The sequence below is a fragment of the Microcebus murinus genome, chromosome 8 (assembly GCF_040939455.1).
Source record: "Microcebus murinus isolate Inina chromosome 8, M.murinus_Inina_mat1.0, whole genome shotgun sequence".
NCBI classification, from domain to species: domain Eukaryota; kingdom Metazoa; phylum Chordata; class Mammalia; order Primates; family Cheirogaleidae; genus Microcebus; species Microcebus murinus.
Genome location: NC_134111.1, coordinates 53,615,827 through 53,633,827, shown reverse-complemented (window position 1 = coordinate 53,633,827; position 18,001 = coordinate 53,615,827). Strand labels below are relative to the sequence as shown.

At 34.5% G+C, this 18,001-nt stretch overlaps 1 protein-coding gene across 7 annotated transcripts in view; it reads left to right on the top strand.

Annotated features, from left to right (window-relative positions):
• The window catches only part of LNPK (lunapark, ER junction formation factor), a 69,286-nt gene extending 62,073 nt beyond the window's left edge, over positions 1-7,213 (top strand). For 6 of the 7 annotated variants that reach the window (XM_076005665.1, XM_012753402.3, XM_076005662.1 and 3 more), the window contains one exon: positions 6,184-7,213. In XM_076005665.1, the coding sequence (XP_075861780.1) occupies positions 6,184-6,422 (239 nt within the window). In that variant the 3' untranslated portion in view covers positions 6,423-7,213. Of the gene's footprint in view, positions 1-1,505; positions 2,048-6,183 lie in introns of those variants that run through there. The other variant, XM_076005664.1, reaches the window with a different exon arrangement.
• Positions 7,214-18,001: the final 10,788 nt, after the last annotated feature.

The following is an 18,001-nucleotide window of genomic DNA, read 5'->3' as shown; positions in this document are numbered from 1 at the left end:
GCTATTTAACAATGAAGCCTAATGCTTTTAGGTAAGAATGAATTAATTTATCAGATTTTACAGCATGTATATATCAGCTGTTGTTCTGATACTGTAGCCTCCTGTGTGATTGCTATGATGTCTTTCACTTTTAATATGCAGGTTATATTATGATAAACAGCATCTAGCATCAGATAGGTAAACATTGTTTAAGAAATGATCTCTTCTAAAAACTGCTGGGAGATTTGATTAGCAGTATTTTCATGGGATCTTGTTTTCAACTCATCTAGGTAAAGCAGATTATTGGAATTATGAAACAACCATTCAGAGTATAAAATACTTATAAGATTTTTGATTAACATTGGTTAAATATGTTTATGTCTACCACTTGAATTGGTAGAAATTACCAGAAAGCAGGAAACTTTGGAATTGTAAAGTCAACATTGCCTTTTTTGGATGACTATATGAATAGAACTTGTATTACATTGAAACAAACAATTTATAGAAGACCACAAGATTAACATTACCTTTGATGTAATGATTTTAGAAAAACTGAATTCATTAGAATTTACTCGGTTTTAGAATTCATCCTACAGTTCTGTTTTTAAGAATTCTTGGGGAAGTTTCATAAAAAAATGGAAAAGATAAGGTAGAAGATTTGACTATTAATTGCCAACTATTTCTTGCTACAATATTAAATTTGGTCAGGAACTCTTTGTTAAGCAGTTGTGAATTATGGAGATTGCTAAAATTATGAGACAGGCCATGACATTTAGGGGTTATGTCTAGTACAGAAAAAAAGGTATATTGGAAATTTAGTTTGCATAATTTATTTCCCAATCAGTATTCCTTATTTTAATTTTTAGGAATTATCATTTACATATATTTGATTTCTTCTTCATAAAAACATTCAATATTGCAAAAGTTGCTTTAACTGAGGATATTATATGAGGCAATGGATTTTCAGATATCAGAAATTTAGCATAAAATTTGAGTATCTTTTTATTTAAACTTGGAAGAGTGAACCTAAAATATGTGTGTTGAATTGGGCTTGGCTTTTGTCTTACTAACAAATATTAAAATGAATTTGAATACAAATAGCTATATCAGAGGCCTGTGATTCTTCCAACACCGAATCAGTACGTTTATCTTCTTCAAGTCTGCAACATCAACTCCAAACACAGTAAAATTTTTTTCTCTTGCTTAAGTCATGCTCTGAGCCACATGCTGTCGCATGCAAACCGCCTGCCTTGCCATTGCAACCTCTTGGAACTGAAAATTAAAGGAGTTCATCTGAAGATGCCTAAAGGAAAAATTGAAGTCCTTTCCATGAGTAACCTTGCTTATGAAAGCTAAAGTGAATATGTGAAAGCCAGTAGTTGGGACGAAAAGAAAAGCAAAGGAAAAAATGGCCAACAAAATAAAAATCTTGATAATGAGTCCCATGCGTTATATCTTCTGCTAAGGTCAAGATGGATAGTTAGCAAACAACACCCAGCTATACCTTTCCTTCTCATCTAATCTAGGAGGAGCAATACCCCAGATGTCTCATTTTCTGTCTGAAATCTCTGGACTGAAGTCTAACTGTGTCAGACTCAACCCCAATAAGGTAATGTTAATAGGTGAAGACATACTTGAGGCAGGGTCTGATAACTCCCTAGTGCTAAAAACTGAAGCAACCATTCCATTTGGTTAAGATAGTTTCTAGAGTAGCAAGTTTCATACTTCTTTTTGGATTCACCAAAGTGGCCATGAGCTTCTTTTTCTTCTTTGGCTTTCCAGAAGACTGAAATTTTTCTCAAGACTCCTATATGAACACTATAACACAGAGTTATGGATTTCAAGCTGAATTCCTTTAGTAAATTACTAGAAATATTTCTGATGAACAGAGGAAGCTGCGTTTGTTTTGAACACTGGTGGCATACTCTTTTTTTGATCAAAATGAACTTTTAAGTAAGACCATACCATCTCAACCATCTACTCTGTGCTAACAGCCAATGTAACTGGGATTTTAGATTTCTGATTTCTAAATTATTAGATGATACAGAAACTTGAGATTTGAAAAAAAACCTTTCCTGCTTTAATCTATATATTATTAAAAACATTGAAATAGCTCCTTGATAGCAACAGGGACTGTAGAGATTAGGTTATTGTATTTACAGATGGAACCAAAAGGTAACTTTCTTCCATCTGAATTTTTCTTTTCACAAACATCAGTAACCTAGAATTAATGGAAGAAACATTTTTTTCAATCTATGATGTAAGACTGGAAATGAAGTTTTGTTTGGATTCTGATACTGAAAGATTTTGCATTTAGGATGAGGTACAAGGCTTTTATAATTTCTGGACCACTCTTCATAAAAACATATGGAATCTTAGAAAGTTTTTATTGAAGATGGAGACCTAGAAGACATTTTTCCCATTAATTGCTCATTGGAATTCCTTTTCTATCTGAAATCTCCAGAATGAAGTCTAACTGTGTCAAACTCAACCCCAATAAGGTCATGTTAATAGGTGAAGACAAAACTTGAGGCAAGGTCTGATAACTCCATAGTACTAAAAACTGAAACAACCATTTTTTCTAGGACTTTATATCCAGAAGCTTTGGTAATAGATTATTAAAGAAACATAAGAAATTAAGGATATGGATTGTTTTTTTCTCTGAGAGCATATTAGATATGGTATGCCAGGAAATTAACTGCTTTTGGATTCCTCAGTTTCTTTTATGATAAAGTACACTAATATCTGAATCTCCACTAAGTTACATTAAAGTGATTTATCAATATTGCCTTTTTAAAACCAACATGTGCCTTCTGAAAAACCTGGTACATAGCATTCTTTTCGTCATATGTGATAATCATTAGAGTACTAGATTTCTATATTGTTCATATACTAGTGCAGTGATTTTTGGCTATTATGTTTAAAAAATGTCAATATCATGTTTTCATTGCTCATTGTGCTTGTCTAGGTCTTATATAATTATTTTAGTATAAAATAAGTTTTTTAATCCAACTGGAAATAACTCGCTAATAATAAAACTCATGACATCTAATTAATACCATCAAAATAGCAGGTAAAATTTATATTAGGTGAAATTTATCTTAATCTGTTTTCTGTCCTTCCTTTACACACAATACTGTTACCATTAAGTTGTATAGAACCAGGGAAAATTCTATTTTTAGTGTTTTTGTTATGATGCTCTAAGAAACTGAACTATTTGATAATATAAATATTGTTGAATTCTGTGTATATACCAGATCCAAAAAACATACCTTTGTTTATATTTACTGAAGATGTAAACTTGCTTGTAGTATGTTTTTGCATGTTTGTTTTAGATAGAGATCTTTTGGCTTTCTGACTCCCTTTTCTAAAACACCTTCACCTAGTAGTTTAGTTTTAGATCATTGCTTAATCATGAAACTCTTAACTTGTCTAATTGATTAGTTTACCAATGGTAAATAATTAAATGATATTCTTTGTGTTGAATACTACCTATTTTCTCATGGTTATAATTTAATTGAATTTTATTCATGGAGTCATTGGGTTGGAATTGGGATGAAATTCATGCCTTTGTTTCTTAATAAATTGACCATTTTCTTTGAGGCAGGAAAATTTTTTAGTCTTCCATATATTCTCTGAAATATAGTACAATATTGACCAGAAAACTTTGTATATCCTTTTATTTTCTAATTATTATTATTATTTTTTTGAGACAGAGTCTCACTTTGTTGTCCAGGCTAGAGTGAGTGCCATGGCGTCAGCCTAGCTCACAGCAACCTCAAACTCCTGGGCTCAAGTGATCCTCCTGCCTCAGCCTCCTGAGTAGCTGGGACTACAGGCATGCGCCACCATGCCCGGCTAATTTTTTGTATATATTTTTAGTTGGCCAATTAATTTCTTTCCATTTATAGTAGAGATGGGGGTCTCGTTCTTGCTCAGGCTGGTTTCGAACTCCTGAACTCGAGCAATCCGCCCGCCTCGGCCTCCCAGTATTTTCTAATTATGACAGCACATTGAATTCTTATATTACAGGCATTTGAAAATTCCACTGTTACAGTTCTCTTCTTTGTATTAATTGCTTTTTAGACCCTGTAATTTTTAAATTAAATCAACTTTGATTTAAAGGGTCTGTTTTGGCAAATAGTAACATCACAAAACTTTAATATGATAAGCCTTGAATTTTGCTACATCTCCTGTTTCAATACAGTGTTGAGACAGTCTGTCAGAATATGACAAACTATGTGGGCCTTTGTTCAGTTAAACATGTTTATTGGTGAGTTGAGTTCTTGATCCTGAGGTTTTTGCTTTTCTATTTCTTATGGCTTTATAGGTTTGTTTCAGAAGGCTTATTAAACTATAACAAATTGTAAGTCCTTGCCAAGTAAATATTGCTGTATGGCCAGAGAGTTGTGGAAAACCATGACTCTTTAATTCTACCATGAATAAATTCTGTGAGGATAGAATTACAAATGGTTGGTGACTCTTGAAGTTTTCCATGGAAAAACTTGCTTGTTGTAGCAGAAATGATTTGTACATGTCCATAGTTTTATTTGCCCTTTCTGCTTTTTCTTTGTGCCCTGGAACATTGAAATAACAAAACTCGAGTGACTTACTGCTTTTCTACCTTGGATTTTTTTAAGATTCCAAGTTGTGCAGCAGTGCCATTTTAAGTTTCCTATTAAGATACAAGCAGGGTTTTTTATGAAATTTAGCACAAGTATGATTATAAACATTCCTCACTACACTTTGTGATTATATGAAGTTTTCATACAGTAAAACCTCATTAAGTTGGATGTCCCTGATTTGGGCCTTTATTCTACATATAAAAAGGAAGAAAGAAGGTGGTTATAATTAATTCCACAAACCAGAATCCAAGGTATCTGCTTAAGGAAGTAATTCTCTTTAAATATTTTTAAAGTCTTGGCATAGAGTTTGTGAGTTGTAGATAATTTGTATTTATTAAAACTGGTATGGTAAAACCATGAATTTCTAAGATTTCCATGTTAACATGTGTGCATATAACCATAATTTCTTTATAAAGCTATTAATTAATTTTATTTGTTTAGCAAACTCTGGCCTGTACTATATAAGGAACTTAACTAGAACTTTTTATTAAGTAGGCTGGCCTTCCCTGCAGATTTTTTGAATCAGTAATATTTGTAATATATCATAAGGGATGTTCTATGAGGATAGAAAAATCTGCTTTTTTGCTTACCTGACGTGGTTTAGTCATATTTCTCCTTGCAAGGATATTAATTACTATTTATTACAAAAACAAAACAAATACTTCAAAGCTAGATTTTTATCTTTGACTTGGAAATTGGGTGACCCAAAATTTGTCTGCTCTTGTCATTCCCTTCCCCATCCTGTTCTTTAAATTTCAAAGAATTAAAGGCAGTTCATTTAATAAAATTCTTATTATTAAATTATTATTAAGGGATTTTAATTTAATAAAATTCAAAAAGAGAGTGTAAAGGGAGTAAATTTTCAAATAGGAACCAAGACCCTTACTTAGCTTCATCTATGGAGATGGGGGAAAATGACCCTTCCCTTTCCTTCCTTAGGATGCTAGATATATAACATCTTCTAACTCAGATGTTAAACACAGAGGATTTGTCTTACAAAGGGATGAAGGGAGACTTGTCATGCCTTTGGGAATGGTGGATTCTGACTTTTCGAGTCATTGGGTAATAGAGATGTACATCCATGTGAGAAAGCACAACCCACACAAACACGCACAAAAAAGTATACATTTACACATTGCTCACAGGGTGGCCAGGGCACAAGGGAAACAGTTCCTTTGGAAAATATAATCTGGGAGTTAATACATTTGCTTTGTATGCTGGACTGGTGTCTTATAGTAAATATTAATAATTCTGTTGGGACTTTGATTTTCAAACATTCAACTTTTAAATCTGTCTTTAGGAATTTATTTTGTTTAAAAGTATGGGAAATTAGATAAAAGTATGTTTATGAGTTTATTTCCTCCAAATTTTTTTTTCTTCAATCATACTAACTCATAAATGGTATGCTATATAGGGAGTTAGGTACTTATTTTTAAAGATTTTAAGGATAATGTTAGACAATGCTGTTTCTTAGTCCATGTGTTTGTGTATGTATGTGTGTATATTTATTTTTTGCTTGCCTTATTTAGCAGCTTTAATATTTAGGTATTCCTAAAATTTTGAATCTTTATCTTTTTAGAATCTGTAGAAGAACAAGATGTTCTTGATAATAGTACAGAGCAGACAGATGACAAAATATCAGCCACAGAGCAGGCAAACCAAGTGATTGAAAAAGCATCTGGCTCAGAGGAACCAGAGGAGAAACAAGAAGAGACCAAGAATGAGGAAACCTCAATGAATGAAGCCAAATCAGTAGTTTCCAGAGATGACTCTATTCCTAATTCTGAACCAAGTGAAGAATCTTTGATGGCAAAGTAGTAAATGCTTCCATGTGCCTTCAACTGGATATTTATAGTCTTGTTGATGTCCGTTATTGCTTTTTAAGTGGTACTCCTTTCTTTCCTGCCCCTCTAAGAATCTGTTTGGTATCATTTGAATTCAGGTTGCCTAGCTATTTGAACATGTCAAGGTTACATGTACTGGGTATTAAAATTAAAAGCAAGTGGTATCAGTGAAGTAAGATCCTTTTTAATGTACAGAGACCCACACTATTTAGACAACTTTTCGATATTTTTTTGTCCATTCTAAAAGTAAACAAACATAATAACATTTTTGTTTTCTATGTGTATAACCTGTAAATATCCATTTTGACATAGGAAGAACTTTGGTTAGGACTAAATTCTCCAATAGTGTTTGTTTTAAGAAATGAAACCCAATTAAGATTTTGAATGCTTCATTATTAAAAATGGATAGAATTTTAACTCTTAAGGTATTTGCTAGCAGGGGGAAATGTCTATTTAGGTGTTACATGAAGTAGTATGACAGTTGTGACTGTAACTACATAGACATTGGTATGAATTCTTAATAAGAATGCAATTGTACAATCAAGTGCAGTATTTCTTTTTGATATCTTTTATTTTGCAGCTGGGCCAGAGGCACATGATGTATATAATTAGTTTATGTTTACATAGTAACATAGGAAATATCTCTGCACTTGACTGTACTTGAATTCTGAACATTATTTATACTTGTAAAATGATGATATATAAGTGAATTTTGTGCTCTTGTGTGTATATTTTGTTTAGGAAAATAAAGATAATCTGACAGCAGTTTCTTTTTGTTAAATATCTAGACTTCTTCAAACAGTATCTTGGTGGATAACTTGGCTACTTGACAAACCTTAGTAGAAAGAACTCACAGTAGAATAAATCTGTAGATTCTGCTTAGAGCAAATTATGATGCTTTTATTCAGGCTTGTTGCCTTCCACATTCAGAGAAATAGTAACAGTTAGAGGTTCTAATCAGAGGTTAGGTTTTTCTGATTCAGGAGCATCTTAGGCCAATTTGTAATTTTTAACTTTCAGAAACAAGTTTTGTGAGAACAGGCAGTTTTTGGCAGTTCATTGGATTTAATATTTGTACTAAGGAATAACTGGGAAAAAATGTTTACCCAGAATGGTAATACTTTGGACCTTAAATACAGTGTGATTATCTTTTATAGCATCCTTTTATCTTTATTTTCCAATATTGAAAAAAATTGAAATCAAGTTATGCCAAAGGGAGGACTATATTATACCTATGTGAGAACAGTGTGTCTGGCTAATGTTTCCACATTGTACATAGTTTATTAAAAATCAAATAAAATATTTTTAGCATTTAATTATTTTTATGATTTAGTATCTTGTATATGATAGGTATTTTTAAGGAACCCAGTCTTAGGCGACTTGGTATAGTGACCAGAGTTTTTGAGCATGCAGAATTGGGCTTAAATTCTAGGTCTGCAGCCTTGGGCAAGTTACCTAACCTGTCAGAGATGGTTTCCTCATCTGTAAAATGGGAAGCAGAATACCTATTTTTCAGGGATAATTTATGTATGTGCCTAGCTCACTGCTTGATAATTAATAGATACTAAGTAAATGGTAGCATTTGTTATTACAGACATCTTTGTGAACTATGGGCCATGAATTCTTCCTCTTGCAGATAAGGTAATTAAAAAAATAATATGAATGTATAATTCAGCTGTTGAGGATCAAACCCAAGTTTTTCTCATCAGCTTTTATTATATGTATGTATATAAATATATGTTAAGGAAACAGGAAGCTGAAACTACGGAATATAATTTAAAAAAAAAATAGAATTTAATCAGGTGGTTTTTTTGTTATGTTATCGGCCCATAGACATCTTAGTTAACACCTTGTTGTAGAGTCTTGTTATAAAACATTCCAATTTGAATGTACATTGCTGGAAAATGAGTACCTCAGATAAATATAATTTAATGATAGAATGAAGCAGATTTGAGAAATATGTATGGAAGAAGTTTAAAGGGGATTAGTAAAATTATTACAAGGGGTGACATGCTTATAATCATGTAGTATCCTTTAGATAGAAACATTTTTTTTTATATTGGTAAAATGAGCAGTTAATTGTTGAAAGAGTAGTAAAATTTCCTATTTCTAATTATTAAGACTAGTATAAATGAGGAATGCCAAACTATTAAGTACTATTAGAGTGATCTGAACTTCCTTACTTTCAGATGTTTACAGGCCATCATCTAAACTCTTCTCACTGTGCCCTAAGCATGATCTGCAAACATGATCTAGCTTCTGTCTCTCCATCACTCCTCTATTGTTGTGCTGTAGCCACATGGGCCTCTTTCAGTTCTCTGACCAGTTCTCTAAGCTCTTTCTTGCCTTTGGTTTCAGCTTAAATCATCTTTCCTCAGAGAGCTGCCCTCCCAAACTCCCTGTCTAAAGCTGGCCTCTGCCTTGTACTGTCATGCCTCTCTATCTCTGCTCACAGTCCTTATCCCAATTTGCAGATATTTTATGTATTTACTGTCTATTTTCACAACATAAAGTCTATGTGTACAAGTATCTTGTTTTTCTTATCACATCTGTATCTTGTGGGCCTAGCACAATGTTTGGTACATATTTATTATGTGAATACATAATTTTGTTGCTAAATCCAGTGAAAACTCAGTTCTTGTTTCACTGCTTGGCCGTATTGATGATGTTGAGTACTTGCTCTTCTTTGAAACACTTTTTTTTTATTTTGGCTTTGGACATTTCACACTACTATTCTCTTACTTCTCTTGCTCTCAGTGTCCTTTGCAGGTTTCTCTTCTTCTGCCCATCCGTTAAATATTGGTGTTCCTTGGGTTCTACCTAGTGTTATTTCTTCACTCTGCATATTCTTTAGGGACTGTCACCAATACCTATGAACTTAATTACCATCTGTCTCTCTGAATTTCAAATCTCCAGCCTTGATCTGTTTCCTTCACTTCAGAGCTGTATATTCACCCATCTATTGGCATATCTCACAGTCAGTATATTCAAGAATGAATACTGTGTTTTCCTTAAAACCTGGTGGAGAACCTTCAAACCTTCTGTTTCTCATCTCATCCAAGTCAGAAACTAGAGTGTATAAATTCATCCTTTTCCTTATATCCAAACTGTCAATTACTGTCTTCTAAATAACCTTCCAGTTATATTATCATGTATCTATCCCATTCACGTTGCACTAATATTAATAAACATTTGCACTCTTATTCGGTATCAGGCAACATGCCAACTGCTGCATATTTAATATTTATTCTTTAGCAAGAATCCTGTGAAGATTTTTATCTGGATCATAGAAAACTGAGATGAAAAGAGAGTAAGTGTCTTAGTTCATTTATGCTGCTTTAACAGAATACTACAGACTGGATAATTTATAACGAACAGAAATTTATTTGGCTCACAGTTCTGGAGGCTGGGAAGTCCAAGAGTGTAGTGCTGGCATCTGGTGAGAGCCTTCATGCTGCCTAATCCGATTGCAGAAGGCAGAAGGGCAAGAGAGGGGAAGAGCAAGCAAGAGATTGAATTTACAGCCTCAAGTCCTTTTATAATTGGCATTAATCCAGCCCTCATGACCTAAACTTCTCCCATTAGGTCCCCACCTCCCAACTCTGTTGCATTGGGGATTAAGTTTCCAACATACTTTTTTGTGGGGCACATTCAGACTATAGCAGTAAGCAACGTGTTCAAAGTTGTACATCTGATAAGTGGAAAATCTGGGATTTTGAATGCAGGCAAATGCAGAGACCTTACTCTTAATTGCTTTTATACTGCTTTCTAATTTGGGCCTCTATCATTTCAGCTTTACAAAGCTGTCTTATCTGGTTTCCCTGTCTCCAGTCTTGCATACTTGCTGTCTATTCTGTGCATTGCAGCCTGAGTAAGTTATCAAAAATGGAAAACAAATTATGCCACATCAGTGCTTAGAAACTCCTCACTGTTCTGGAGATGAAGGTCAAATTTGGTATTATGGCCTAGTAAACCCTGCATAATTTTGTTCCTCTGGCATCTTCTCACGCTACAACTACTGCCACTGCCACTGCCACCTCCCCCTTGCCACATTTTTAATGTAGCACACTTTTAGTGTAGTTATACTAATCTATACTAATGATTTTTGTGCTTCACATATGCAAAGTCTTTTCTAATCTAGCCTTCTTGAGCTCTTCCCCTGCCTGAGATATTGTTCTACTCACAAAGATACTTTATTTTAACTCAATAAAAATAGTTGTTGAATTGTAATAGTTCCAGTTAGAATCCAAGTTTGGAAATTTTGCTACTTGTTAAACTATGCCTTTTATTCTTGAAATTGTATCAGGAACATTATAGTTTTGTGTTTGTGTGTGTATGGGGAGGTATGTGTGTGAGAGAGAACTGGTTTCTTTTGTTTTTGTTTTTTTGAGACAGGGTCTTGATCTGTCATCTGGGCTAGAGTGCAGTTGTGTCATCATAGCTCACAGCAACGTCAAACTCCTGGGCCCGGCCGGGCGCTGTGGCTCACGCCTGTAATCCTAGCTCTTGGGAGGCCGAGACGGGCGGATTGCTCAAGGTCAGGAGTTCAAAACCAGCCTGAGTAAGAGCGAGACCCCGTCTCTACTACAAATAGAAAGAAATTAATTGGCCAACTGATATATATATAAAAAATTAGCCGGGCATGGTGGCGCATGCCTGTAGTCCCAGCTACCCGGGAGGCTGAGGCAGAAGGATCACTCGAGCCCAGGAGTTTGAGGTTGCTGTGAGCTAGGCTGACGCCACGGCACTCACTCTAGCCTGGGCAACAAAGCGAGACTCTGTCTCAAAAAAAAAAAAAAAAAAAACAATAAAAACTCCTGGGCCCAAGCAATCCTCCTGCCTCAACCTCCCGGGTAGCTGGGACTAGAGACACATATCACCATGCACAGCAAATTTTTCTATTTTTTTTGTAGAGATGAAGTCTCACTATGTTGCTCAGACTGGTCTCAAACTCCTGGCCTCAAGCAGTCCTCCCACCTTGGTCTCCCAAAGTGCTAGGATTGCAGGTGTGAGCCACCGCACCCAGCCAAGAGATTCCAAATATATGGTTTTCATTAAATATTGTATTCTGAGTTTTAGAAAAGCTAAATGACTTTTACATAGTCATAGGGGTATCGGACACCTGAGCCAAGCCGGAACTCAGATCTCAACTCTTTCATGCAGGATACTTTATATTGAACCACTAATTTTATGCTGCCTCTCACTACTGGTTTAGAGTTTAAGATTACTTAAAAAATACAAATTTACTTCTATTTCCAGATGACAGCAACTACTTTTTAAAAACATTTTTCTTACAGTGTTACTTTATAATATTATACTACTTTATGGTATTACTTGTATTTTATGCAAATCAGCTAGTTGAAGGGTCAAAAATGAAGATAATGTATGAATTATGGATAGCTATTTGAAATCATGGAGAACAGAGCTGCTTTAGAAAATTAGGAGACAATAATGTAGTAAGGTACTATTTAGTATAACTTTAATTCATTGTAAAAATTATAGATAAGATCTAGATGTAGTTAATGAACTCCCAAAGGGCCATTAAAAATAATTCAAGTACTTATGTAAAAATGAACCAAGGTAACGATGGTTGTGAATTGATGATCTGCTAAATCTTATAGCTTTGTCATTTGACTTGTTCTGAATTATTAAAGTCCTAAATATATTCTAATGGTCAATAAGTACATATATCCAGTCTCTGAATTTAGACAAATATATAAAGTACATTTGTTAGACTACAAACATAAGTAAAAGCTAAAATGAGTATAGAATTAAAGCCGTGTTATATCAATCCATAAAGTATTAAATTGTCTCAGCCTAATTTTTTCCTCCTCAGAAACTAATGTGCAATTTCTACTTTAATACTATTTTAAAATGACTTTTTAAAAATTGCTTTATTTATTGGATAGTAGGTATCCCCCAATTACCATTTTTATCAGTTTGCCTTTGTGTAAAACTTAGATTCCATTTAATTTTCTGTTCTTCCTCCTCCAGAGCTCCTGTTATATGTGGCTTAATTTGTACTGCTCATGGGCATTAGCAGAAGAAAACATTGTCCACTTATATAGTTCTATATTATTTGATGCTTTTTAAAACCTACATTTTCTGCTTTTTCTCTAGTTTTTTTTTTAAAGTATTTATATCTTCCTTTTTCTTTGGCAGCAATATTGTTAGAAATTGGAAGTACACTGGGAAGATTAAAAAGCTTTCTTAAAAAATCTCCCTCATAAATTAGATTTTTAAGTTCTTAGTCCAGGATTCTGTGAGAATAGGCCAAATTTTCAGCTGCCAAAGATTTTTACCAGATCCCTGGCACTTCATTTAGGAAAACTGGGAAAAATCATTTACTTTCATGAAAAGAAATATTTCTATCATAGTCTGATTTTGAAGGGTGAAGAAAGTGGGAGATTAAATGAACATTTTTTGAATACCTTCTCTTGATCAGCAGGCACTGTGCTCTGGATACTTTCACACAGTTCTCGTAACTGTGTGAGAATATAGAATCCTATCAAAGAGATTAAATTCATTCCCCAAGACTATTTAGTTAATGGATGTTTCATTTATGGATATTGTGAATGGAATCTGAAGCTAGGGTGTTTAAGTCCCTGTTCTTTTCACTACCTATAATCCCTCTCCTTTGGTAGCTGAAAAAACATAGATTAATGCTTTCTTGGGCCTCTCATGTTTTTGTGATAACTCAAATGTTACTTCTTCAGTGCAGTTTTCCCTTAACCTAAGACTTGCCAGACTCTCCACTCAAACACCCTGCCCTTGAAATTCCTTCATGATGTTGTCTCTTGCACCAAACTATGAACTCATTGAAGGCAGGACCTTATCTGTTTTTGCTCATCATTTTATACCTAGTGTCCAGCATAAAGAAGACACTTAATATCTATTGAATAGGTAGTATGCACACAGACAGAAACATAGAATGGTAAATATTGATATAGACTTAGTGCAGGTATTATAGTGTGGGGCATTTTGTAAATCTCAACATTTTTGAGCTATTGAGTAGAAAAAGCCAGGTTAACTTGTTCCTCACAGTTTAAGCAAAGTCCAATTGGTTCCTCTGTCTCTTTTTAATCCATTTTCCACATTGCTATTGGAGCTTTCTAAAACATAAATTTTTAAAAATATTCTAAGGCTCATTTGTGTGTTGCAAACTCCTTACGCAGCTTGCAAGGAAGCCCTTCAGAATAAAAAATCCGCCTTTCCATCCTATTTCCCAGTATTCTCTTTTGTGCTCTGGCCACAGATGGGTATTTCATACTTCCCAGAGGTGTCATGCACTGCCCTTATGTGATGCTATTCTTGTTAAATTCTCATTGAAGACACAGCTTTACCTGTAATTTTCTGAGTGGCATCTTTCTCAACTTGCATAAGCAGTTACTTGCTTGCTTTATTCCCGTGGTACTTTACACACTTTTTGTGTAACTTGCGGTTTCCTGACCTCTTGTTATTTGTTCTGTCTACCCCCATCTGACTGTGAACACTGAAAATAGGTCATCTTTCTCAATTTTTATTTTCTAACTCTTGCTTTCCTCAAACAAAACAGGAAATAAAACAACAACAAAAAACCTTGCATGATGCCTGCTACATATATGTTTAGAGAGTGGATTCATATGAATACGTTTTACATCTGATTTTCCCAACACCAGTGGTTGGTGTGCTACTTCTACCTGAAACATCTATAAATAAAGAAATTGGTGCTAGAAAGTGAGAAGGACTAGCTAAAAGTGTAAGAATATGGCAACCTTGAGCAGGTAGGAGGATTCATTTGTTTTGTACTCTCAGTGCTTGACATAGGAGAAGCTCAATAACTGAACTGGAAGTGACCTCAGAGCACATGTGTTCAGGTGGGATTATAGTGCAGGAGCTCTTCCCTAATTCTCACAAATCCATCATCAGGGTAAAGTTTCTAAATTGTACATAAAATAATTTGGGTTTGTTTAACAAACTCCCATTCTTGAAGCTCACAATAGCCCACACTTCCTGCTCCCATGAACACCTATGGAATGAGGTATTTAAAAATATGCTTTTGGTTTTTATTCAGTGTCTGATTTCTGACCCACGTAGTGTTATAATTGACATTAAGTTAGAAATCACCTGGATAAAGTTGCTGCTTTTCTTGACATCTGTTGGGCCTAGACACATACACACATTCACACACATACACGCAAACAATATTATTTAAGAATATTTTCTCTTTCAGTAGATAGGTCATAGGAATTCAGACCTTAAAGTTGAATACTTGCTTCGAAAAACCATTAAAAGGAAATGTGTACTGTACATGGCAAGTATAATAGAACTTGCACTAGTGTGGTATATTTTATGAATTGTAGTCAATCAAGTTGTTGTGTTTCTAAAAATAAAATTGGCTACTGGTGCCTTACTGTCGATAGCAAGAATTCTAAAGTCTTTGCCTACCTGCGAGGAGTTGACACATTTTATTAAATTGCAGTGGTTTGATTTTTTAAAAATGTTTTTTCTAGCAACAAAAAGGGATCAAATATATTTAAGATGAACTTGTATTCTTAATATGAGTGTTCACATGGACAAAGCATACATGAATTTTTGAGGTAAGGCGCTGTGAATTTTATAAAGTAAATTGAGTACAAATAAAATTGATATGCTGGAGATACATTTTGTGTGGATGTTGTGGATTCTTCCTGGTCCTTTTCAGCACAATTTTTTCTTTTGATTTTTGAAGACCTGGATTCTTTTTGCATGTCTGTATGATCTTCTCTTCAATAAGGTAATCTCCTGTAGTTGTACTCGATGAAATTAAATTATATTTTATTTATTTCAAAACAACCACAATCACTACTGAAAAAGGAGGAAGGGAGATGTTTTCTTTCCTACTGTCTCCCCCATATCCTGATCACCAAAGGAGAGAACAGCAGTTCTTCATGTTTTAGTAGATTCTGATAAGAACAATTTACCCAGAAAACAATTGTAAGCAATAGTTTGAAGCCAGTACGTAAATGTCCAATTCTCATTTAAGGTCAGGATGGCACAAGACTACTAAATTATGTGTTGGCATGGTAGTGCTCTGTATTTGGGTTTGGAAGAGGAGAATGGGAAGCAGATGCTTTGCCTCCCAATAAAGAAGCTGAATTTGGGGCTGCTTCGTTCCAGATGAGTAATGAGATCTGGTGGCCGACCCTTCTGTTTTTAACAGTGCCTTCAATAAGCATGTAAACAATTCAGTTTGTGCATTATAGGTTTTATTGTCTCTAAAGAGTGATTTATGTCCTTATTTCTGTATTATTGTCCACCAGGTACTGCCCTCTGTCAGAGGGCCTGCACTATCTAATTTTTTAGACCTTCGTCTTCATTAGTACAGCAATTTTAGCTTGTGATCATTGTACTAGAACTCATTGATAAGCTAAGACAGTATGAGATTCATAGTGCTGACATCTAACCTTGCCAATGGCTTCTTGACCCTTCTGCTTCCGAAACATGCGTTCATTTTTTTTTTTTTTAACCTAAGGTAGGACTCCATCTATTTTTCACACACATTGTGGGCAGTTTAAAGGTTGGTCAGAATCAAATATTGTGCTTTCAAATTTGATAATGTATGAGTACAGAAGGATGACCTTTGATGCATAGTCATACATCAACATGACATGAGCAGTAAATGCAGCAATTACCTTTACTACGTTGAAACGCTGCTTTAGTTTTCATCTTCAGAACAATTATTGCAAAAACAAAAAAATGCATTTAAGTTCTAGCTATGAAATTTTTAAAATTATGTATCTTTAGGAATAGTCCTAATTTATATATTTGTTTCCAACATAAGTTTGGTTTCATAAGATACAATACTTTACTAACAAAGGATGTTAATTGTTCTGATAGTATTAAGCAGATTGATGTAAAGCTACTTTGTGTTTTATGAATAGGTTATTTTTCAAGAGGAGTAAACACTGTTTCAGTGTGAAAGAGTTTTATCACCTGTGTTTTAAAATATATTAAGGTCTGTGCTTAGTGGTTATCTAAAGGAATATTTACCGATGACAAGGAATTTTATGTTGTGGCAACACATAGCTGCATATAGCTTCTGCCACTGTCTATGGGATTGTTGCCCCAGTGTGTTCATTTATTCATTTCTTCTTTAATGAATGTCTTCTATGTGCCAGGCATTAAAGATATAAAATGAATGAGACATGGACCCTACTCTCAGGGAGTTCACAGTAGATGGTTTAGTCTAATAGTTCAGTTCAATCTTGAGAAGTCCCAAGATGAAAACATAGAAAGTTTACTTAGTAAGTGCTAAGTGAAGTGTGCATTGGACTTAAAGTCAGGAGACCAGGTTCACCTTTTGGCTCTGCCACGTTCCAGCAATATGACCTTTGGGGAAGTTCTATAACCTCTCTGAACTTTAGTTTCCTTGACTATAAAAAAAATATGTAGTGCACAGAGCCGCTATGAAAAGAAAGTGAGAGGGAACGTTGAGGCCATGTCTGGTCCAGGATGGGAAACTTCCTTTTCTACTTCTCATCCTTCCATTATCTCTCTCTGTAATTCTCAGTCTGACAGTTTACTATTTCTCTGTAAATTGCTCTTTTTATGGTATAAAGGTTGTTAACAGGGATTCTGGGAGTCCCAGGGCCTCTGAAAATTGTCTGCAGAATTTTGTATGTGTGCATGCACATTTCTTCAGGAAGAGAAAATACAGCTCTCATCTAATTTTCAGAGGGGACCATAAGTCAATAGAGGAGGAATGATGTCACTCTATTCTAGGAGAATAGCTAACTATCAAAGATATTACTTATCATTACTCTAATATTTGAATTGATGATGTAAAAAAAAATATCAAATGACCCTCAAATACCCTTTCATCAGGCATTAAAGAATCCTTCAAGGTATTCTCATGGCCATACTGTCAGGTACAAAAGAAGCCATACTACACTAGCAAAATTAATATAAACGTGCATTTAGTGCATGAATATTGAGTGTTTTTAGATTTCTGATAGCTTTATCAGTGACAACTTTCAAACATGAGACTAGCATAACACTTGTCAGGTTAGTAATGATAAATTTTGGAAATGTGAGTATTGTGAGGAATCATATGTATGATACTGGATCGGATATTATCAATATTATATTTCTGCGCCCCCCCCCAATTTATTCTTTGTCTCCCAGTCTCCCCCTCCCAGGAAGTTCCTGCTTGTGTAATGGTGTCCTAGAATTAGTTTTTTTCACCGATGTCTGCCCATTTTTCTCTCTCTTGGTTTTTAATATTAGAAATCTAAAGCACAATGATAAAAGTTTTGAAAAGCTATTTTACTGCATTCTATCATTGTAACACATTGTTTTCCCTTCCTTAGGTTTCCTTTGAGCCTTTAGTCCTTTTACCCTACATGCTTTATAAATTGATATGTACACAATTGTATTCTTAAGACAAAACTGTGTCTGAGCGAGGTACTCTGTGTGGGATCACACTTGCTTCCTGTAGCTCCTCTCACATGAACTGCCGTTAGCAAACCCATGAGTCATTACCGACTACTTGGTATCATCTGAAGCCATGTGAACATCTGGTCATCGGTAAGA